This window comes from Orycteropus afer, unplaced genomic scaffold, assembly GCF_000298275.1.
Source record: "Orycteropus afer afer isolate SDZICR_OR568_19922 unplaced genomic scaffold, OryAfe1.0 scaffold00556, whole genome shotgun sequence".
Lineage (NCBI taxonomy): Eukaryota > Metazoa > Chordata > Mammalia > Tubulidentata > Orycteropodidae > Orycteropus > Orycteropus afer.
The window spans coordinates 89,567-112,511 of NW_006922143.1; the positions used below are offsets into that span (position 1 = coordinate 89,567).

The window sequence follows — 22,945 nt, forward strand, 5'->3', positions numbered from 1 at the left end:
AGTGGCTCTCGCTCAGTAAGTGAAGTTGCAGGAGGTGTGGGTGTAATTGTGTCTTACGGGGACTGTTGCTGTCTCCCACTCAGACACAAATTACAATTGAATAACCATAAAAAAACTAAAAGCCCGTGGACGAAAAACACACCATGTAATCACCAGAAACAGTAACCAAAAAAAGAAAAAAGGGATAAAAGAAGAAAAAACAAGAAAACCTGCAATATCTGGGGATAGGGTAGTAAGACAAAAAAAGTAGGGATGGAGAATAATATATGAAGAAAGAAAAATGGGAAAAATGCAAAAAGAAAAACAAGGAACGGGGTTAATCACGAGAAAAAAGGGGGAAAAGAAAAAAAAAAAACCCTTAAATTAAAAAAGAAAAAGAAAAATTTCAACCAGGCACAGGGAAAAGAGAAAATGCTGAAAACTAGGACCTCGTAGGGGAAGATTAAGAATAATAATAAAAAGGACAAAAGTATTAATAATATTAGTTGTTTTTAAACAGAGAAATACAAGCAAACTAATCACCAGAAAAAAGAAAGTGAAAAAGAAAAAAAAATAAAAATCAAAAAAGAGGAAAAAAAAAAAAAATCAGTGGAGGACAGAGCAGGTCAGCCAGGCTCCGTCTGAGCAAAGACTGTGATGGAGTTCCTGTGGGTGCGGAAGGTAGGTGGAAGTGGGGGATGTCCACACCTCCGTTCACCAAGTGGGTGTGGGGTATAAGAGTAACAAGAGGAATGTCGAACCTTTTCAGTCTTGCAGGTCCCGAGTGTCCTTGGGGTTGCTGCAAAGCAGAACGTGTTCTTAAGCCCCAGGAATCTGCGAGAGCTCTGTCTCTTTAAATATCCAAAATAGTCAAGCAGCTTTTTAAACCTTCAAAATGGCAGTGTCCTCTGGACCGGCAAAAGTCCACAGTTCAGCCCACCTTTCTTTTCACCTTCTCCGTTTGTTCCCCAGCCACCGTGCACAGTCCTCCGTGCAGTCTCTGGCTAGCAGGGTGATTTTTAGGTTAATTCCTAGGTCCACCACTTGGAAATCTCCAAGCTGTCTGTGCCGTCAGGATCGCTGCCAGCTTGCAGCTCCGTATGTCTCTTTTTTTGGTATTTTCACACAAATTCTTCTGCTAGTTGGGGTTTAGTCCACTTCTATATCCTTCCCTTCAAGGCTCAGAGGTCCAAGATTATCTTCTGTGTCTGTGTTAATTGGTTTCCCTTTTCTTTGTTGAAGAGGGTCTGTGCAGTCTTTCTTCCTAGTCCCCCATCTTGCTGGAACTACCCGTGAGTGTCTAGTCTTAAGGTTGTGGTCTGCAGTACTTCCATATCCAAATGATTTAATCACAGCTAGCAAAATTGGCAAAATGATTTTTAAAGCCCTAAGTCAGCATCCACTAGATGGCAACTAACAACCACAACAACAGCAGATACGTGTTACCAGGAAATGTGCTAGTGGGTTAGAAGAGGTTGAAAACGCCTTCTAGAGTAAGGAGTCGGGACGTTAGCAGCAGAAATGATGACAGAACGGCCTCAGCGGGGGGGTAAAGATGAGCTATCGCCGCCCTTAAACAACTGTGCCTGTTGAGAATACCTGTCTGTCTGAGATGAAGAGCTCAGGTTAGGCTCCAAAGCAGGTGCATTTCGAGTTCCTGGGTGGTGCAAACCGCTATGCCTGGCTGCTGACCAGAAGATGAACCCACCCAAGGTACTTTGGGAGAAAGCCTGAGATCTACTTCCCAATCAAGCAACTGTTGAAAACCATGGAGCACAGTTCTGCTTGGAGCCCCCAGGAATCACTATGACATGGGAACTTGATGGCGCCACCTTTTAGTTACGGAAGGACATTGAGGTTTTTGAAACCACACTCCTCAGATGTTACTGGGTTGGACTTTGTTCTATTCAGTTAAGAGTCAAAATGGCTCAGGTAGTTATCACAACTCAGCAAGACTGACAGGTGGGTCGTGCCTTGCTTTAGCAAATGCAAAGGCAGCTGAGGGCACTGAATGTCAGCTAGTGGTCAGTATTTGGTTCCTTGGCCTTTAGTAGCTTAGCGAGGGGTGGGGAGTGTTCCGAGGTAAGACCTCTCCTGGGTGGACCAGGTCGTCTGAGGGTAGGGAGGCTCGTGTCCCGGTGGGAGCACGTCAGTCCTGCGTGGTGCTCCTTTTAAGGATGCCTCTGTCGAGGAGGGAGCTGCTGTTGGGACCCTGCACTGCTGGGCATGAAGTCTTAGCACTGGGTGTCCCTTAGAGGCCCCTGCATGTCAGTGTTGGGAAACCTAATACAGACTGGTCTAGGCATAAAAAGGCAAGTCATTGACTGGTGTCACTGAGCGGACAGGAGGTGGCCGGGGTCACTGAGTGGACAGGAAGGGACTTGGCAAGGCTGTCCTGATTCCAGCTTGGGTGATGGGCCTGGGGCCATTCTTTCTCCTTTTCTGCTGTTCACTTTGTTCTTCGCAGACTCTTCCTTTGGTTGCCAGATGACCCCAGCTTTGCCTTAAGCAGCACATTTCCATGTTCCAGGTTGCTAGGGCTATTTCAAGAGTCCCCATGATGGACTCATCACTGTCTCCAGGAGATGGGGGCCTTTGCCCGCTTCAGTCATCACCTCAGATGTCTGTGGTCCTCAGGACAGTGGTGTGAGGTCTTGGGGAGGGGCAAGTCAATGATGGAGGCAGGAGCAGCCCAGGATCTGCTCTCACAGGCAGGGAGGGGAAAGGCCTGTTGGAGGGGGGAGGGTCTTTGGAGTTTGTGTTGATTTGGGAAACAGGCTGCATTCTAGTCTAGGCTAAATGGTTTAACCTGTGGAGCTGCAGCCAGGAAGGCCGGGCTATACCTTCGGAAGGTTTTGAAGGCCCCTGGCCATGATCTTTTTAATTGTGAGTTCGGTGAAAGTTTACAGAGTCTGGTTTGGCTTTTGAGTTCCTGTTCACAGGTAGTGTCATGTCATAATGCTTGGAGTCATGATCTGATGTGAGTAAGGAGCTGTTTTCATATCTTGCATTGTGTCTTTTCATCCATGCAACAAAAACTTCTTTTCAAACAAGAAAGTTAAAAACTGAATGGGTTCACAGGTTCCCTTCTGCTTAATAGCCCACTGTTAGCCTAAAGTTCCCTGCGCTGCTCAGTCAGATCCTCAGCACAGAAATGGAGGCCGAGGGCCCGACTGTTGTGGGAAGACCTGCTGCAGGCCAGGTGTGCGGTGGCTCTCGTTTGGGGTGTGTGTCAACCCTTGAGGTAGGTGATGCTCTCCCTGATTTTTGGGTGAGGACTTTAGAGGAATATCAGCTTCCTCAACAAACATAAATCCCAGAAGCACCAGGATCTGTACTTGAGTTCTCTTAATGGGTGGGTGTAGGAAGGCTACAGGGCCTTCCCTCTCTCCTCAAGGTTCAGTCTCCTAAAGGGCTTCTCAGGTGCTGAAAGGGCAGGGAGACAGCATCTTCTGACCTCATCTAACTTCACGAGGAAGACAGAAGCACCATCAGCAGCCCAAGGCTTATTTCTAAGAGACCAGGCCACCATCCAACCTTTTTTACTAACTTTAACACCAGCTGTCCCTCCCATGGCACTCACTATTTCTCTGCTGGGTTCGATAATTTGTTGCAATGGCCACACAGAACTCACAGACAGTACTCATGGTTTTGGGGTTTATTAGGGAAGTAGTAGGTTGCAATTCAAGTTCAGGAACGTGCTCAGGCTACAGCTCTTTGATCAGGACAGTCTCCCCTCTAATGTGTGCTCTGGCTTGCCTCTCTGGCCTTTGGCCTTTCGGCCTGGCCTTTGCTCTGCTCAAGTAAGTATTATAAAGCTCTTTCAGCCCTGCCTAGGTTCACCCCACTCTGCCAGTAAGTCTCCAGCCCATGGGCACTCAGCTTTCTTGCTCTGTGGGTCGGAAAGCACGCTGCTCTGTCTCTTGCCTCTTGGTTCCTCTGCCACTGTCTCTCAGCCATGTGTCTCTTCAGCCAAGGAGGTCCAGTGTAGGGAACTCAAGTCCAAGGATATGTTCTACTTCATCTCCAGCTCTTCTCTGATGGCAGTGAGAGTCCCTTTTCTGCTTCTAGAAGGGCTCATTTTAGCCTGGCAGAGTGACAGAACTAACCATTCCCAACATCAGAGCTCTACACACCTCATTTGCATGGTCCCACCCAGTAATCTGGTGGGAGTTACAAAAACTATGGCTAGAAAAGCCATACCAAGTAATTCACTTACTGTATCGGCCATGGGTCATTTCTGCCTCAAGTGTCCTGGGCTGCCTCCCTCCTACATCTGGGGCTGGTGCCTTTCATCTGTCTGTCTGTCTGTCTTTAAGACTTTTACTTGACACAGCCAGGCTCTGGGATTGCACAAATGAATGAAAGCCATTCTTGCTATTGAAAGACTTAGAGTTGGGGTTGGCAAGCAGGAAAACTAGTCTGTAGACTGTGAGAGCCATGACTGTGGATGGGTGGTGGTTTCCTGTAAAACGTCCTGCTAAATGGTGCCTTCCACGCTTCCATCTCCTAAAAGATCTACCTGTTTATCCCCACACTTTACAAGAAGAGTGTGAATTGGATTCATATATTAGATGACAGTCATGATCCATGCCTGTTGCTAGTTCCCCTAGGTGAGGTAGCAATTCTGTCTGTCTCCTCAGCTTTGCAATTACCAGGTCATCCTGCAGGTGACAGCCTCACTTCTGCACTTGGTCTGGAAGAACTTGTGAGATAGACCAATATAGAATGTGTCCGTGTGTGTCCTCTGGCAGAGAGGTTGGTTCTAGACACCATGTTGGTAATGTGTCCACCTGGCTCCCTGTGTGGTTCAGACAACGTCTTTGGGAGAGACGGTCTTGCTGCAATGTGCAGCATGCTTTACTAGAGACCCTGCATGGAAGTGGGGCTTAGTGCTCGAACAGTCCAGAGCCAACTCCTCACCAGAACATTCAGTGGACCCTAGGGGGATGTCACCTTAACTGTATGCTGGGCAGCCCGTTAACTAAGTACCATGGTCCTATAGGCTTGACATGTGCAGGCACCACCTCTAGGACCAAAAATTGGCCAAGGCAGCAGGTGTACTTGTTATAAGTTAGTGAGATCTCCCTTTTAGCTGATTCCTTTTCCTTCTAGTTCTTGGTCTTTGAAGGTCTGAAAAAAATTGCATAGAAATCCTTAAGCTCACCTGTTAGCTAAGCTAGCAGATACAAAAGCAAACGGGCATCACAAAATCATGAAATAAAACTCCACTGTCTTCCTGATACTGACGTCGTTTTGCCCTGCTTCCCCATCTTGCTAACCTTGTTTTCTGCTTGAGTTTAGTCTTCTGTCCCTTTTGTGGACCTGTAACTTTGCCCAGTTAGCGCCTAAGGCAGGTCACCCTTGGGAGCTGTGACCTCATCCACCTTTCTTATCTCAAGTCTTGAAGCCCTTGCCATTCTCAGCCCTTCCTCCTCCTTCCCCCTGTGACATCCTCCCAGCTGGGTCCTGCAAATCTCCCTCCCCTGCAAGTTATCTCTAGCTCCTGCCTTTGTAGATGTTAGTGCCCAGTGTACCATGATGACACGCTGCCCAGTCATGCAGCATCTTCCTGATTGTTGGTCTGTTCAAATCCATTGTGGTGGCTTCTGTGTCACTTCATCTCATGAAGGTTTTTCTCACTTTTCTGACCCCCTACTTTACCAAACATAATGTCCTTTTCTAGCAATTGGCCAGACACAGTCTCCCCATCTCGCTTTTCAGGAGCATTCTGGGTGTATTTCTTCTGAGACTGGTCTGTTCTTCTTGCACTCCACGGTGCATTTCATATTTTTGGCCACTACTGCAGCTTGAGGGATCACTCTTCTGCCTTCCTTTCGCAGTGTCCAGCTTTCTCATGCAATGAAATGATTGGAAAGACCGTGGGGTCCCTCACACCTTAGAGATGCACAGCTGGTCTTTCTGGACTCCCTTGCTGCCTGCCTGCAGTCCCCACTCTTCTGACTCTGATGCCACAGGCACTCTGCGCCTGTGGCTCATCCCAGACGGGATTTGTGTCTTCGCTGTAGTGAGAGTCCTGAGGAGGTCTCATTCGTCTTTACCTACCTGCTCCTGGTTTACAGTGGGCACCTGCCTTTCTGTCCTCTTCCTTCAGCCCAACTGGACACCTGCCTTCTGTCACCATTATTCAGGTGCGGAGTACAGGGTACTGCTGTGGAAAGCCCCTTGTCCTTGGGAGCTTCTGGGGCAGTGCTCGGGCCTGAGGGTGTTAGGACACAGGTGTGGAAGCCCTGCTCAAGACTCCACCCACAAGGTCACTTCCTTCTCGCTTGTCATTTAAAATCGTCACCAATTCCCATTCACTTGTCTGGGTCACCCCCAGTCTTGGGTCTAGAGACTGCTACTGGCCCCGCAAAGCCCCCCACTCCCTGTGGGCCAGCACGTTTTTCCACATGCGTCCCCTCACCCCCAACAGGACATCGCTCTTCTCCACGTGTGCCTTCCTCCGCATAAGCACCTCTCCCTGCAGACCTGATCTTCGGAAGATGCAGTATGATGTCTGCTTCAGGAGGGAATGTGACAGGAAAGGACATGACTTGGAGCTGAGTGGGCTCCGAGGGTGCTGGGCTGTCAGGGAGCCAGCTGGGCACTACAGCTCAGAGCAGGGTTTGCTGCGACCCTCGCTGCTCTGCGGCAGAGGTCCTGTGCAGAGAAAGGGGTGTGAGTGGGGCGTTGGACACACACTGCCTGCAGTTCAGTGCCTCTGCCACCTACAGGGTCTGTGTGCCTGTCCTGCTTCTGTCCACTGGCCCTTGCCTTACTCTTGACAGCTGCTTTAGTGATGTGGGACTTAAGGTATGTGCAGACATCTTTCCTGCAGAAGCCATGCTATCAGTAAGAACTGTGGTGGCAGTGAGTGCTCTCCAGTTCCTGGAAGGTGGTAGCTTTTGTGGGATGTCTTCAAGATGTCACTGCAGAGTCAAGGAGTACATGTCTGCAGACTTTGCTGCCGGGGGTCGTTAACAGCTGGGATTACAGCAGCAGTGACCAGGCCAAGCTGGCCAAGGGAGCACATCATCATGAAACCATTGCTTCTACAGTAACCATGGGCCAGACCGGCAAGAAGTCTGACAAGGGGCCCGTGTGCTGGCGGAAGCGCGTCAAGTCCGAGTACATGCGGCTGCGGCAGTTGAAGCGGTTCCGGCGGGCCGACGAGGTCAAGGTAGGGCCGACTGACTCCTGGGGCGGGGCCTGTGGCTGCTGGGGCGGCTTGCCCAAAGTCGAGAAAGCTTCCATTTGAATGGCATGTTCCAGCCAAAGTCCCCTGAGCTGCCGCCACCAACCCAAGAGTGTCCACACAGTGATTTGTCAGGCTGTGGGAAGCCCTTTCTTCTTAGGGTAGCTTTATATTATATGTGTGGGCTTCGAACCCAACCAGGATACTGTCATGGTGCTATGTTTCTGAAGACAAAGAATGGAATAATTTTCTGTTCCTCTCCCACTGTCTAAAGTAACAGGTATACAGCTTTTGCATTACAGGCAGTCCCTGGTTATGGACGAGACTTGTCCTTGTACCTTTAAGAACTTGTAGGTCAGTCAGACCACGTGTATGCAGTTCTTAGCCTGACTTTGGTGCAAGAAAAGGTTTGAAGCCTTTTCTGTGACTTAAAAGGTGCCTGTGCAGCAAGTAAAGTGATGGTGATGGGGAATTTGTGGCAGGTGAGGTTGGTTTAGTCCCTGCACAGTGAGGGCCAGTCCGAGTTGCCCTGAGTTGGGACTTTGTGAAGTGGGGACCTCCTGTATGCCCTACAGGAGTCTAGTGTGAAATCCCCGTGCGTTTGAGGAAATCACTAGATTGTAGCCTGCTTTTCTCTAACAGTGAACAATTCTGTTCTCCCCTCCTTTGTTTTATTTTTAAAGAGTATGTTTAGTTCCAATCGTCAGAAAATTTTGGAAAGAACGGAGATCTTGAACCAGGAGTGGAAGCAGCGAAGGATCCAACCTGTGCACATCCTGACTTCTGTGAGCTCTTTGCGCGGGACCAGGGAGGTTGGTGAACATGCGTGTCGCGGGGCTACAGCACGTTTCGGTTTCTGGGTGGGGTGCTGGCTGGGCAGGGAGGGTGCACTGACCTCGGGGTGCCCCTCCCACGCGGGTGTGTCCTTGCAGCTGTCAGCGGTGGTTGGAGTGCCCCCTGCTGTCTGCCAGAGTCCCCAGTGCTTGGAGTGTGTGTTCACTGGGGCTTGTTGGGCTTGTTCCCAGATCCTACCTGATGGTTGGTTAGAGTAGCTGCAGCTCTCTGAGGCACACTTCGATTCCCATCCCCTTAGCACGAATTGGCCGTGTGGTGAGAAATGTCTTCTTTCATGTTCATAGAGTGAGAAAGCAGTTCACTGTGCCTTATGTTCAAGGGTGGAGAAGGCTCTGTGGATTTTCAGGATTCAGTGTTAGGAGATTGGAATCGCCTTTTCCAGAACATTTTCTGAATGAGGTAGCTCTTCCTCATGTCAAGAGTTTCCTGTTTTCAGAGGGAGACAGCACATCAGAGCCTGTTGCAGCAGTGTCAGCCGCTGACTGAAGGCTCTGAGAGTGCCGTGTGTGTGTGCGTGTGCGTGTGTGTGTGTACGGGGAGTGGAGGCCCATTTCAGTGGAGTCCAGGCAGAACACAGGTGGTGGCTCATAGCCTTTGCTTGTTGGTCTGGTGTCTGGACCGGTGAAGCATCCAGGGAAGTTGCCTGACAGTTGTGTTTCAGGGAATAGCTGTTTTGTATGTTATTGTAGCAACCAGGCTTGTCAGTGGGGCTGGCTGTCAGAGCTGTACACAGGGTCTTAGTGACGCTGCTGAAGTGTGGGCTCATGTGGCGTAGATGTCTGTGACGTGCTGGAACCTTCCCATCACCCTGCTCTTTTGGTGTTAGCTCACTAAACCTGACGAAGTTGGTGTGGCCTATTGTAGGTGTCCTCGGTCATCGACGCTCTGTGAACGTGCTAGGAGGGGACGGGACTCTCGCTGGACCAGTGGAGCGGCTCCAAAGGGAGGAGGCTAGGACGTTCTGTCTGCTGACCATTTGGGAAATTTGGAGGCAAAGGAAAAGGAAGTTTCATTTTCCCCGAGAGGACTAAATCCTTGAGATTTGGAGAAATAAAGTAGAAATCCCTGGGATGCTTCTGTCTGCCACCCCTCACAAGTCTCAAAATGCTACCCAGAATCCAATTCAGTTTGTTACAAAAGTCAGCAGCAAAAATGGCCCTGGCCCCGCCTGAAGGGCTTTGCAGACCTTACCTGTCCCTGTCGTCTTCTCGGTAGCTGCATCTGTGTCTGTCTCTGTCTCTGTCACTCCTGTTTCCGAGGAAGTGCAGAAGGAGTGAGTTGGTACGCTGCTCTGCTAGCCACGGGCAGTGCGAGCCACCATCCCGCACAGAGCGCGCAGGCTCCCTGGCTTCCTGAGGCGAGTCTGAGTGTAGTTTCTTCACATGATACTTACTCACTGAATTTTTTCAGTTTTGTCAAGTGGGGAGAAAATTAATTGAACTTAGGTAACTTTTGAGTTTGTGTGAAATAAAAAACTGTAAGAAGTGAGCTTTTTAATAAAACAAAATTGTTTTCTAACCGTAGTACTTCCACGCAGTGCTATGCAGGGGGAGAAAAACGTTGTCACAGAGTCCTGGGGAAGAAGAGGAAGCGTCTCCAGCCTCAGGACTTGAGCTTCTGTCTCTTGCATCTCTTACCTGGTTGGAGTCCTGAGTGTTTGCGCTGCTCTTTGAAGCTGACCAGGCTTCATAGGACTTGGTCGCTTTCCCTCTCCTTTCTAATAACCACTGCCACTGATTTGTGGAGGCTGAAGATTGATTCTGTTTGTGATAAGCTTTTTTGCATTATCACAATAAATCACAAAGTTTTAGGACTAGGAAGGATGTTGAAGTCTCTTAGTTTAACCCCTTGTTTTTAGAGAGAGTATTCCCTTTTTTTTTTCCTCAACTTGAGCCTTTTCAGCTCTATGCATTTCTGTTACATGCTTTACATGTTGCAGTAGGAAGTAGCTTAGCCGCAGGAGTTGAATAGTCCGTCTTGCAGGCTGTGAGCACTGGGCTGGTGGGAATTCTGACACGCCCGAGTCTAGCTTCTAGCCTCTGGAAGTGCTGGGTCCACCCACTGTGTCAGCTACATGTTTCCATACCAGTCCTGTCTTGGTGCTGCCCTTGTCCACTTGAGTCCTCACAGCATGGCAAATCGGCAGGTGCCCACTTGAGTCAAGCATTACACTGGACTCCTGTAGAAGTTGGGAGTCTACTCTCTACGTGGTGTCATGGTGACCTTAGTGGCGATGTCTGATGAAAGCTTATTTTCTGACCTCATGAAGGCCTTCTGTGAGAAGAGTCCTGCTTAGTGGGTGAACTGGAAGTGTCTGTGGTACATGCTGTGTGTGTAGTACATAGTCTATAGGTAATACACATGCTGTGTGGTCCACGTTCTGTGTGTGGAACCCTGTTCAGCAGGTGAACTAGAGGCGTCTGATACATGCTCTGTGTGTGTAAACGCTCAGTATGAGTAGCTCTGCCCAGTGGGTGAACTGGAGGCAGTAGCGGTACATGTTCTGTGTGTGGTACATGCTCTGTATGAGGAGCCTTGCCCAGCGGTGAACTAGAGGTGTGTGAGGTATACACTTTGTGCGTGGTACATGCTCTGTGTGTGTTACATGCCCTGTATCAGGAGCCTTGCCCAGCGGTGAACTAGAGGTGTGTGAGGTATATACTTTGTGTGTGGTACATGCTCTGTGTGTGGTACATACCCTGTGTGAGGAGCCTTGCCTAGTGGGTGAGCTAGAGGTGTGTGTGGTATACATTTTGTGTGTGGTACATGTTCTGTGTGTGGTACATGCCCTGTATGAGGAGCTTTGCCCAGCGATGAATTAGAGGTGTGTGTGGTATACACTTTGTGTGTGGTACATGTTCTATGTATGGTACATGCTGTGTGTGTGGTACATGCCGTGTGTGAGGAGCCTTGCCCAGCAGGTGAACCAGAGGTGTGTATGGTATACACTCTGTGTGTGGTACACTCTCTGTGCATGGTACTCACTCTATGTATGGTACATGCTGTATGTGTGGTACATGCCGTGTGTGAGGAGCCTGGCCCAGCGAGTGAACTAGAGGTGTGTATGGTATATACTCTGTATGTGGTACATACTCTGTGTGAGGAGCCTTGCCCAGTGGGTGAACTAGAGGTATGTATGGTATACACTGTGTGTGATACATGCCTTTTGTGTAGTACCTGTCCTATGTGAGGAGCCTTGCCCAGTGGGTAAACTAGAGGGTGAACTAGAGGTGTGTATGGTACATGCCCTGTGTGTGGTACATGCCCTGTGTGAGGAGCCTTGCCCAGTGGGTAAACTGGAGGTGTGTATGGTGTATACTCTGTGTGGTATGTGCTCTGTTTATGGTACATGCCCTGTGTGAGGAGCCTTGCCAGGTAGGTGAACTGGAGGTATGTATGGTATACATTCTGTGTGTGGTACATGTCCTGTGTGAGGAGCTTTGCCTAGCAGGTGAACTAGAGGTGTGTGGTATATGCCCTGTGTATGGTATACACTCTCTGTGCTGTACACATCTTGTGTGTGGTACATGTCCTGTGTGAGGAGCCTTGCCTAGCAGATGCACTAGAGGCGTGTGTGGTACATGCTCTGTGTGTGATACATGCTCTTTGTGTGATACATGCTCTGTGTGAGTGGCCCTGCCCTGTGGGTGAACTAGAGGTGTTGGTGTGTATGGTATATGCTCTGTGTGTGGCACACACTCTGTATGTGTGCTTTAAAATGCTTTTGGGTGCCTGTTATTTTTTGTTGCCAAGATCACAGAACCTAATAAAGTTTATGTGTCTGTTTGTAAAAGTACTTGCTGAAAACAGTGACCATAGATCAAGTTTTACATTTATTTCCTTTGCTCTTCACTTGATCTTTTTTTAAAGATCAGTTTCAAAATGTTATTAAGCAGGAGATGCAGGCCAAAGGGTGCTCACCTTGTTGCCCTAATATGTGGCTCTTTTTAAAAACTGCCTTGGTGACTGTCATTACTTTGTTTTCTCATTCAGTACAGAACTTTGTTCTCCGTGCATATGGGTAAATTGGTGGTTATTTTCTTCATTGTAGGTGTTTTTCCAGTGTTAATGAAGAAACTGGATTTAAACTTGTAGTCCTCATTCAGTGGAGTTTTTTTCTGCCCATTGGTCCATTTCTTGACAAGAACCAAAAGACACTTTGCTCCATCATTATTATTCTTATAAAAAAATTTTTTGGTGTTAGGTGCCATCCAGTTGTGTCTGATTCATAGCAACCTTGTGATTCATAGCAACCTTGTGAACAACAGCATGAAAACTGCCTGGTCTTGCACCATCCTCACAATCATAGCTGTGCTTACGTCCATTGTTGCAGTCACTGTGTCAGTCCATGCCATTGAGGGTCTTCCTCTTCTTCACGGACCCTCTGCTCTACTAAGCAGGATGTCCTCTTCCAGGGACTGGTCTCTCCTCATAACATGTCCAAAAAACACAAGTCAAAGTCTCGCTTCTAAGGAGCATTCTGGCTGTAATTCCTTGAAGGACGATTTGTTCGTCCTTCTGGCCAGTCCGTGGTCTTTCCAGTATTCTTCCCCAACACCAACAATTCAAAGGCATCAACTCTTCTTTGGTCTTCTTTACCATTGTTCAGCTTTCACATGCATACCAGACAATTGAAGATACCATGGGTCATGGTCCTCAGGGTGACTCTTGTTGTTGCTTTTTAACATTGTAAAGAGGTCTTTTGTAGGAGATTTGCCTAATATAATATATTGTTTGATTTATTAACTGCTGCTTTCATAGGCATTGGTTATGGATCCAAATAAAATGAAATCCTTGACAACTTCAGTCTTTTCACTGTTTATCATGAAGTTGCTTCTTTGTCCAATTGTAAGGATTTTTGTTTTCTTTATGTTGCAGTGTAATCCATACTGAAGACTGTAGTTTTTGATTTTTATCAGTAGGTGCTTCAAGTCTTCTTCACTTTTGGCAAGCAAGGTTGTGTGTCATCTGCATATCACAGCTTGTTAATGAGTCTTCCTCTAATTCTGATGCTGCATTCTTTTTCATGTCTCGGATTATTTGCTCAGCATACAGATCGAATAAATAAGTAAGTATACCTTTCTTGGTTTTAAGTGACGCAGGTCCCCCTTGTTTTGGTCAAACAACTATCTCCTACTCTGTGTACAGGTTCTGTATGAGCACAATGAAGTGTTCTGGAATTTCCATTCTTTGCAATGCTGTCCATGATTTGTTATGATCCACACAGTTGAATGCCTTTGCATGGTCATTAAAACACAGGTGAACATCTTTCAGGTATTCTCTGCTTTCAGCCAAGATCCATCTGACATTATCAGTGATACATCTTGTTCTACATCCTCTTCTGAATCTGGCTTGAATTTCTGGCAGTTCTCTGTCGATAAACCGCTGTAACCATTTTTGAATTACCTTCAGCAGAACTTGCATGTGATTTTAATGATACCAAAAAAAAAAAAGCAACCATTTCCATGGAGTCGGATCTGACTCATAGTGACCCCTCTTTGAGTTTCTGAGGTTGTATCACTGCGGAAGGAGATTGCCCAACCTTCCTTCCAGGGAGTGGCTGGTGGGTTTGAACCGTCAGCCTTCTGGTTAGCAGTCCAGTGCCTTAGGCACTATGCCACCAGATATTGTTCTATAATTTTCACAATTTTTTTGGATCATCTTTTGTTTAGAATGGGCACAGATAAGGATTTCTTGCAGTTGGTTGACCAGGTAGCTGTCTACTAAATTTCTTGGCATTATCAAGTGAGTGCCTCCAGTGCTGCATCCATTTGTTGAAACATTTCAGTGGGTATTCTGTCAATTCTTGGAGCCTTGTTTTTTGCCAGTTTCTTCAGTGCAGCTTGGGCTTCTTCCTTCAGTACCATTGGTTCTTGATCTTATACTACCTCCTGAAATGGTTAAATGACGACCAGTTCTTTTGATACAGTGACTCTGTGTATTCCTTCCATCTTCTTTTGATGCTTCCTGCATCATTCATTATCTTGCCCATAGAATCCTTCAACATGGCAACTTGAGGCTTGAATTTTTTCTTCAGTTCTTTCAGCTTGAGAAATGCTGAGTGGGTTTCCTTTTGGTTTTCTGGCTCCAAGTCTTCACACATTTCGTTATAATACCTACTTTGTCTTCTCCAGCTGCCCTCTGACATCTTCTGCTCAGCTCTTTCACTGCATCATTTCTTCCATTCGCTTTAGCTACTCTCCATTCAAGAGGAGTTTTAGAGTCTCTTTTAACATCTGTGGTGAATTGCTTGATATGGCCCTTCTAGTGATTGTCCTCCATTCTGTGTTGTATTATAAATCCTATTATCCATGCCTGTTTGGAGTGGTGTGGTAGTTAAGGTCGGGTGTCAGCTTGGCTGGGCAGCTGGTAGGAGTCCTTCCTATAATGGCTGGCAATCGGCTCTCTGGTGGGATTTGCCATGGGCAGCTGAGTAGCTACTGATTGTTAAAGCCATCCGCTTGGATTAGTTCTGTTGGAGCAACACAGATGGAATGTATCTTGTGTCCTGCCTTGCTGGAGGGTTATAACTCAAATCACCACCCTTAGCTTCCTTGAGGGTGTACCCACGAATGTCCTGGGAAGATTTGCCTTCCTCTTGCTCTGGTTCTGTGTTTGGGCTCATCCTCATCTCACCCCTGGGTTTGGGACAGCAACCGTTATCTGATCTGGTGATCGAGGTTCATCAAATCCTGAGAATTGGGAGGATCCTTCAGACCCATTCACAGGCCTGGGACTCGCCAGCCTGCCAGCCTCCACTACTACGTGAGATGATCCCTTGGGTGTCTGTGAGTTCTGTGAGGCGTTACAGCAAAATACAGAACCCTAAGACGGGGGAAATTACTGGGGGGAGGAAGAGTTAATGTCTGAAATGATGGTGTGGCATGGTAGTTTGGACATTTGGGACATCTTTAACCTCTGCCTCATGGGGACTGGCCTTGTGCTGATCATTCTGAGAGATATTGTTCAAGCAATTGGTGTCAGAATGGTGGGATTTGCTGCAACGGCCCAGACTCACTGGAATATGTCGTTTTGGGAGAAAAGAGATCAACGGGAAAGTAAGAAACCTTTGGCTTCTGGATGAGATAAAAGACACCCATGGATTGAAGCAGCTCTTTTGTTGAGATTGGTCACCCAGGGCAAAAGCTATTTAGGAGAGGTGGATCCAACTCCTGAGGAATTGGCTAGTCGCATGTATATGGAAATACAGAATGATGAGGAAAAGGCGACACTTAAAATTCCTTGGTTGCTGTTATCAGCAATAGCTGCAATGGGAGGGAAAAGGAATGTAGAGCTGGGTTATAGCACTGAATCAAGCTCAGATCCAGTCCAATTAGAGCTACGACCCCTGGTTTCAGGGCCTACCCAGAAAGGAAAAAATGTTTCAGAACAACAGGCAGTACTGGTATGACCACTGGTCACCAAAAAGGTAATCTGGGAAGGGAACGGGCAAAGCCAAGAAACTACTGAAAGCAGAGGGTATAATGTGAAAGAGCTGCTTCAGTTTGTACAGCGGTATCGTCAGTTTCCTGAGAAACCTTTACTAAAATGGTTACTAAAATGAGAGTGAATAATATAGGGGCAGCATCTTTAGTTTTGAATACTGCAGAGTGGAAGAGTATGTTTGGATTGATGCAAGATCCACAACTCACTATGGAGCAGGCACAAATGTTGATGCAGGGTCCATTTATAGGACAGGTTAACCCAGAGGGGGCAGCCAGTCTATTGGAATGGATAAAATTTGTAGTCAGGTTTGTGTATTCTGAGAAGGGAAACTGCCCCTCTCCCCCTCTAAATACCCCCTGGAACACTCCAGAGGAAGCAGCTAATGTGCTGCTTATGCAAGCCATGCTGGAATGGCTTTATGGTGATTGGGATATTCACCCAAAGAAAATGCCCCTTACACAGATATGGTAATCAAGGGAACCCCTTCTACATGGGCACCCCATGTAACTCTGCTGTTGCAAAACAAAACAACAATTCGAGAAGCCATGTCAGGTCTATTAGCACAACTTCCCCGCATGGGTTTTACAAATCCAAGAGGCATAAGAGTGATTAATAGGAGAATGGAAAGGGGCAATAGGGAAAGAACTTATCTCAGCAGGAGATTTTTCCATGGTTGTTAAGGAATGGGATGAATATAGCAGACATCGATGGAGTTGAAACAAGGGTACTGATGCAGCACTACAGGAGATTGGGTGGACCGATGGAAACTCCTGCTGGTCCCCCCCACCTTAAGAAGGCCTAGACAAATTTGTTCTATTCACTCCACTCAGGACAAGTTTACTAATAATTCCCACCTGGGACCAGTTGCAGCAGAGACTGACAGGAGGGCCAGGGTCTTCTAGTCCAGCCCCCAGCAGGGCACCTGAGGCCATATGCACATGTGTGGGTAGAATGGCCTGGGTGGGGAAGAGACCTTCTTGGGACTCCTGGACACAGGAGCCCAATGTACCATCATCCCAAAACCTGTCAATGAAATGTTGAAGGGGCCTAAGGTTAGACTAGAGGGATATGGAGATGCAACAGTTGATGGGACTAAGGTGAAGTTTGGATGAGAATTGGAAGATTTAAACAGATGTTGTATGAAGTAGTTGCATCTCTTTTACCTGAATGTGTTATCAGTATGGATATTATATCTAATTGGAGAAATCTCCCTCTACCTGATATTGTATAACTGAAAGCGTCTAAGTCTGTCCTTAGGCCAGTATTGATTGGATATGCTGAATGGGAACCATTAGAATTGCCTGAACCCACTCAGTTGTTAACTTGAAACAGTATAGGATACTTGGTGGACAGAAGGAAATTAGTGTTTTGATTAAAGGCATGCTAAAGGCTGGAGTGTTGGTGCCAACAAATTCTCTGTATAACAACCCTATATGGCCTGTGAAAAAGGCAGATGGCTCATGGAGACTGAAAGTAGACTACTGAGGCCTAAATAAAGTAGTGCCACTGGTGGCTTCAGCTGTTCCAGACATGGTATCAGTGGTGCAGAAAATGCAGCAGGCCAAAGGAGACTGGTACTCAGTGATTGATCTTGCAAATGCCTTTTTCTCCATACCAATCTTGGAAAAGAGTCAGTCACAGTTTGCTTTCACATGGGAAGGCTCTCAGTATACTTTCAGAGTTTTGCCTCAGGGTTATTTGAATTCATCAGCTTACTATCATGGCTTGATTGGGAGAGACTTGGACTTGGTACAGATTTCAAGTACAGTGATATATATTACATTGATGACATTATGTTGATATCAAACACAGAAGAACAGGCTAGGGCAGATTTGAAAACAGTGGTGCCCACAGTGGTTAATAAATCCAGCAAAAATCCAGGGCCCTGCCCAAACAGTGAAATTTTTTGGAATAACTTGGGAGGAGCCACCCGTGACATTCCACAGGTGACCAAAAGTAAGTTGCTGTCACTCCCTAACTCCAAGACCAACATTTAATTGGTTTATTTGGATTCTGGAGAACACATATTCCACATCTGGGTGTATTCCTGGCTCCTATCCATAAAGCCACTCGGAAGAAAAGTAACATTTGAGTGGGGGCTGGAGCAGCAGCTGGCTATGTCTGAAATACAGAAAGCAGTCTCACTGTCCTTGCCTTTGGGTCCTTATGATCCACATTCAGACACGATCTTGGAGATATCTGCTACAAGTGCTTACGCAGACTGAAGCTTATGGCAAAAACCTGAGAATGCTGCCCTACGACGACCACTGGGATTTTGGACTAGAAAGTTTCCAGATGCTGCAGCACGATACATGCCATCTGAGAGGCAATTGCTTACCTTCTATTGGACATTGATTGAGACTGCTTCAATGACAGAAGGGCATAAAATTATTATGAGACCTGAAATACCTGTAATGTCTTGGGTGATGTCAGAGAAACACTCTAATAAGGAAAGTGGTGCCCAAAATAGTTAAGGAGGCACCCATTGTATCTGTGAGCAGGTAGCCTCCTTTCCTATAGGTCCGACCCGGGAACCACCTGAGGAGCTGCCAGAACCCACTGCCACATGGACAGTGCCCTATGAACAACTTTCTATGGATCAACAGAAGGCTGCTTGGTTCACAGATGGCAGTTCCAGGGTACATGGACAACAACTGACATGGAAAGCACTCTGGGAGTGCAGAGGACACATTAGAGTAAGCCATGTTGATGCCCATCAGAAGAATCCCCTTCCTGGATCAGAAGGTGATTGGAACCAGCAAGTGGATATGTTGGTACGCTCCCTTGAGGTGGCCAATTGGGTTCATGAGATGAGTGGACATGGGGGTGCTGTAGCAATGCAGAGATGGGCTGAATCAAGGCACATCCCTCTTGCAGCCTCTGAGGCACAAAATGCCAATAAGGACTGCTCTGTCTGTCAGCAAGAGGTTACAGAAGGCTAAGGGGCAGATTCCTTGGGGGGAAGGCCCTGCACATAGCTGGCAAGTCAATTATATAGAACCAATGACACCAGTGGCTCCAGGTGGCTATAAATGGGTCCTCACAGGAATAGATACTTATTCTGGACTGGGCTTGGCTTATTCTGTGACAGATGCAAAGGCCAGAAACACCATTAAAGGATTAGAACAATAGATACTATACCAATTTGGGCCATTAAGTTATATTTCTTCAGACCAAGGAATGCACTTCACATCCCATAGGGTGCAGCAGTGAGCCAAAAAACATCATATTAAATGGACATACCATGTTGCATACAATCCTCAAAGTAATGGTTTGATAGTGAACTGGAATGGGCAGTTGAAACATTTTTTGTCTAAAATTGGGGGAGATAAAGACCTAAAGGGCTGGCTCACATGCCTTCATGAATGTGTGCTCAACTCAACATGAGGGGGGCAAAGGGAGGATCACCACTCGACAGATTCCTATGCTTTTATTAGGGATCTGGGGAAGAAGGGGTGGGAGAGGATGCTGCTGCCACTGTACAGTTTTTCCCCACCTCACCTAGCGTTGCTTTCTTCCTGCCAGAAGCTGTGGTCCCTGGGCCTGGGATGCAGCTGTGGGTGCCAGAGGATGGGGTGATCCCTAAGCAAGAGACTGTATACCCCTGAACCTGTATGGCAGAATTCCCAAGGGCCTTAATGGGATGGATTGTACCTCCTCCCCATCTGGCCAAACTGGAGCTGGCAGTGAACACTGTCGTGCCCGGTGGTCGAGATGGCCCACTAGTTCTGTACCTGTGTAACCGTACTCAGCATGAATGGCAGTGGACTGAGGGGGAAGCACTTGCTAGGCTGATCTTGCTACGAGCAATCTGAATAGGCACAACAGCTGAATTTGATGTCCCCTCCCAAGGTGGGAAAGTCTGGGTAAAAATAAATGACGAATGGAAGGAAGGAGAAATAATAGATGAAGGTAAAGGAATGAATAAATGGGTTATGCAGTGGGGGAAATCCAACATTATGCTGATACCTAAAGAGACTCAGAAAAAGGAAATAATATCATCTCAGTTAAATAATATCAGATACCATAAAGAATGATAATGAGAAAAACTTTTGGATCAGATGGACAAATACAACAGGCCTGAATGGCTGGTATCTGAATAATCTCACCCTTAGGACTCTGCTTTACTGAAAGACTAATTGTTAATGACCTTGGGACTGGTAATATGATTGAGAGGGGCAAATTAATCTTTCAAGTATGAAAGGGCTAATGGCTAGATGAGCCAGGGGGTGCAATGCGGTGAATTGCTTGATGTGGCCCTTCTAGCCATTGTCCTCCATTCTGCGTTGTATTGTAAAACCTATTATCCATGCCTGTTTGGGGGTGAAGTGATAGTTAAGGTCGGGTGTCAACTTTGGGCAGCTGGTAGTAGTGGTTCCCTATAGTGACTGGCAATTGGCTCTGTGGTGGGATTTGCCTTGAACTGCTGAATGTTAAAGCCATCTACTTGGGTTATTTCTGTTGGAGCAGCACAGGTGGAATGTATCTTGAGTCCTGCCTTGCTGGAGGGTATGATTCAAATCACCACCTTCACTCCCTTGAGGGTGTACCTACGAATCTCCTGGGAAGATTTGCCTTCCTCTTGCTCTAGTTCTGTGTTTTGGCTCATCCTCATCTCACCCCTGGATTGGGGACAGCAGCCATTACCTGATCTGCTGATCGAGGTTCATCAAACCCTGAGAATTGATTGGGAGGATCCTCCAGCCCCACTCACGGGCCTGGGGCTCGCCAGCCTGCCGGCCTCCACCACCGCTGCGTGAGACGATCCCTCGGGTGTCTGTGAGTTCTGTGAGGCATTACAGCAAAATACAGAACCCTAAGACGGGAGAAATTGCTGGAAGGGGGAGAGGAGTTAATGTTTGAAATGATGGCGTGGCACGGTAGTTTGGATATTTGGGACATCTTTAACCTCCGCCTCATGGGGACAGACCTTGTGCTGATGTTTCTGAGAGAAATTGTTGAAGCAGCATCCATTTAGGGCTTTTCTTTCTTTCCTGTCTTACTAATGACTTTTGCTTTCTTTTTGTATGATGTCATCCCTCAACTTTTCTGATCTTGGTCATTAGTGCATCAAATCTGTTCTTGAGGTGGTGTCTAAATTCAAGTGGGATATAATTAAGGTTTCCTTAGTGCTCATGGACTTGTTTTAAAATCAGCTCACGGACTTGTTTTAATTGTCTTCAGCCCCATCTTTAACTTGCGTATAAACAATTTATGGTCTCTTCCACAGTTGGCCTCTGGTCTTCTGACTGATAATATTGAATATTGAGCTTTTCCATTGTCTCTTTCCCACAGATGTAACATTTGATTCCTGTGTATTCCACCTGCCAAGGTCCACATGTATAGTCAACATTTACGTTGTTGAAAAAAGGTATTTGCGGTGAATAAGTAATTGGTCTCGCAGAATTCTGTCAGGTGATCTCTGGCATCATTTCTGTCACCAAAAGCATATCTTCCAGCTACTGATTCTTCTTTGTTTCTATCTTTCACATTCCAATCACCAGTAATAACCAGTGCATCTCAACTGCATGTGTGGTTAAATTCTGACTGCAGGAGTTGGTAAATAATCTTCAGTTTCTTTGTCTTGGATTTTAGTGGTTGGTGCATAAATTTGATTGATAGTAGTAGCAACTGGGCTTCCTTGTTGTAGGCATATGGATGTTATGCTATCACTGACATTATTCTTTTTGACGATGGATGCAATGCCAAAAAAAAGAAAACCAGACTCATTGCTGTTGAATCGATTCGACTCATAGTGATCCCTCCTTGGGTTTCCAAGGTGGTAAGTCTATGGCAGTAGATTGCCCAATCTTCCTTCTGAGGAGTGGCTGGTGGGTTTGAACTGCCAGCCTCCTGGTTAGCAGTCATATGCCTTAGGCACTATGCCACCAGAGCTCCCTCTTCAATTTGTCATTTCCAGCATAGTAGATCATATGATTGTTGGATTTGAAATGGCTAACACCAGTCCATACCAGCTCACTAATGCTTGGGATAGGGATATTTATGCATTCCATTTCATTTTTGACAACTTCCAATTTTTCTAGATTTATCCTTTGTAGATTCCACATTCCAATTATTAATGAATGTTTGCAGCTGTTTCTTCTCATTTTGAGTCATACTCCATCCACGTTACAAAGGTCGCCTCTACCTTGAGGAGGCAGCTCTTTCCCAGTTGTATTTTGAGTGCCTTCCAACCTGAGTGGCTCATCTTCTGGCTTTATATCAGACAGTGTTTCATTGCTATTCATAAAATTTTCACTGGCCGGTTTTTTTGAAAGTAGACTGCCAGGTGGTCTTTCTAGTCTCAGTCTGGATGCTCAGCTGAAACCTGTCCACCACAGGCGACCTGCTGGTATTTTCATAGCTTCCAGCATCACAGCAACATGTAAGCTACACAGTACAACAAACTGACATTTGTTGAATACAAATGTTTACTGTCTACATGTTAACACTTTGCAGAGAGGCTTGCTCAAATAATGCTGTGGGGGCTGGTGTCTTGTTCCTGGGTTGCTATTAGGCTGGTATTTTGTTACTGTGTTGCTGAGTGGGGTGGTATCTTGTTACTGTGTTGTTGGGGGGGGGTGATGTCTTATTACTGTGTTGCTGTTAGGCTGGTGTCTTATTACTGTAGCTGTGGGGGCCGATGTTACTGTGTTGTGGGGGAGCTGGTGTCTTGTTACTATGTTGCTGTTAGGCTGGTATCTTGTTACTCTGCTGAGTGGGGGGCTGGTGTCTTGTTACTATGTTGCTGGGGATGTTACTGTGGTGCTGTGGGAGCTGGTATCTTGTTACTGTGTTGCTGTTAGGCTGGTGTCTTGTTAGGCTGTAGCTGTGGGGGCTTGATGTTACTGTTGCTGTGGGAGCTGGTATCTTGTTACTGTGTTGCTGAGTGGGACCTGGTGTCTTACTACTATGTTGCTGGGGGGCTTGATGTTACTGTGTTGCTGTGGGAGCTGGTATCTTGTTACTGTGTTGGTGAGTGAGGGGCTGGTGTCTTACTACTATGTTGCTGGGGGGCTTGATGTTACTGTGTTGCTGTGGGAGCTGGTATCTTGTTACTGTGTTGGTGAGTGAGGGGCTGGTGTCTTACTACTATGTTGCTGGGGGGCTTGATGTTACTGTGTTGCTGTGGGAGCTGGTATCTTGTTACTGTGTTGGTGAGTGGGGGGCTGGTGTCTTGTTTACTTGGTTGAAGTGAGGTGCTTCTTCAGTGCGCTGAGGGAGCATCAGGGCCGGCGTGGTCGTCTCATGCGGATGAACTTGGAATCATCTTTTGGGCTTCTTCATTTGAATAGACTTGCTCATCCTAGTGATAGGTGAATGGATGCTGGAGGGGCTGTCAGAGAACACAGAACATGGAGGTCTGCTCCTCTCCTGCCGCTTGGCCTGTTTTTGTTGAAAGAGAGCATTTGTTAGCTCATTGGCATGTGGACACTGGATAATACTGCTTGCTGTTTGGGTGTGCGG

The 22,945-nt window shown here is 46.9% G+C and overlaps 1 protein-coding gene across 1 annotated transcript in view; it reads left to right on the forward strand.

Annotated features, from left to right (window-relative positions):
* Nucleotides 1-7,045: 7,045 nt before the first annotated feature.
* The window catches only part of EZH2 (enhancer of zeste 2 polycomb repressive complex 2 subunit), a 32,393-nt gene continuing 16,493 nt past the window's right edge, over nt 7,046-22,945 (forward strand). Inside the window, exons 1-2 of the mRNA XM_042782983.1 lie at nt 7,046-7,162; nt 7,861-7,962. Of these exons, the coding sequence (XP_042638917.1) occupies nt 7,046-7,162; nt 7,861-7,962 (219 nt within the window). The remainder of the gene's footprint in view (nt 7,163-7,860; nt 7,963-22,945) is intronic.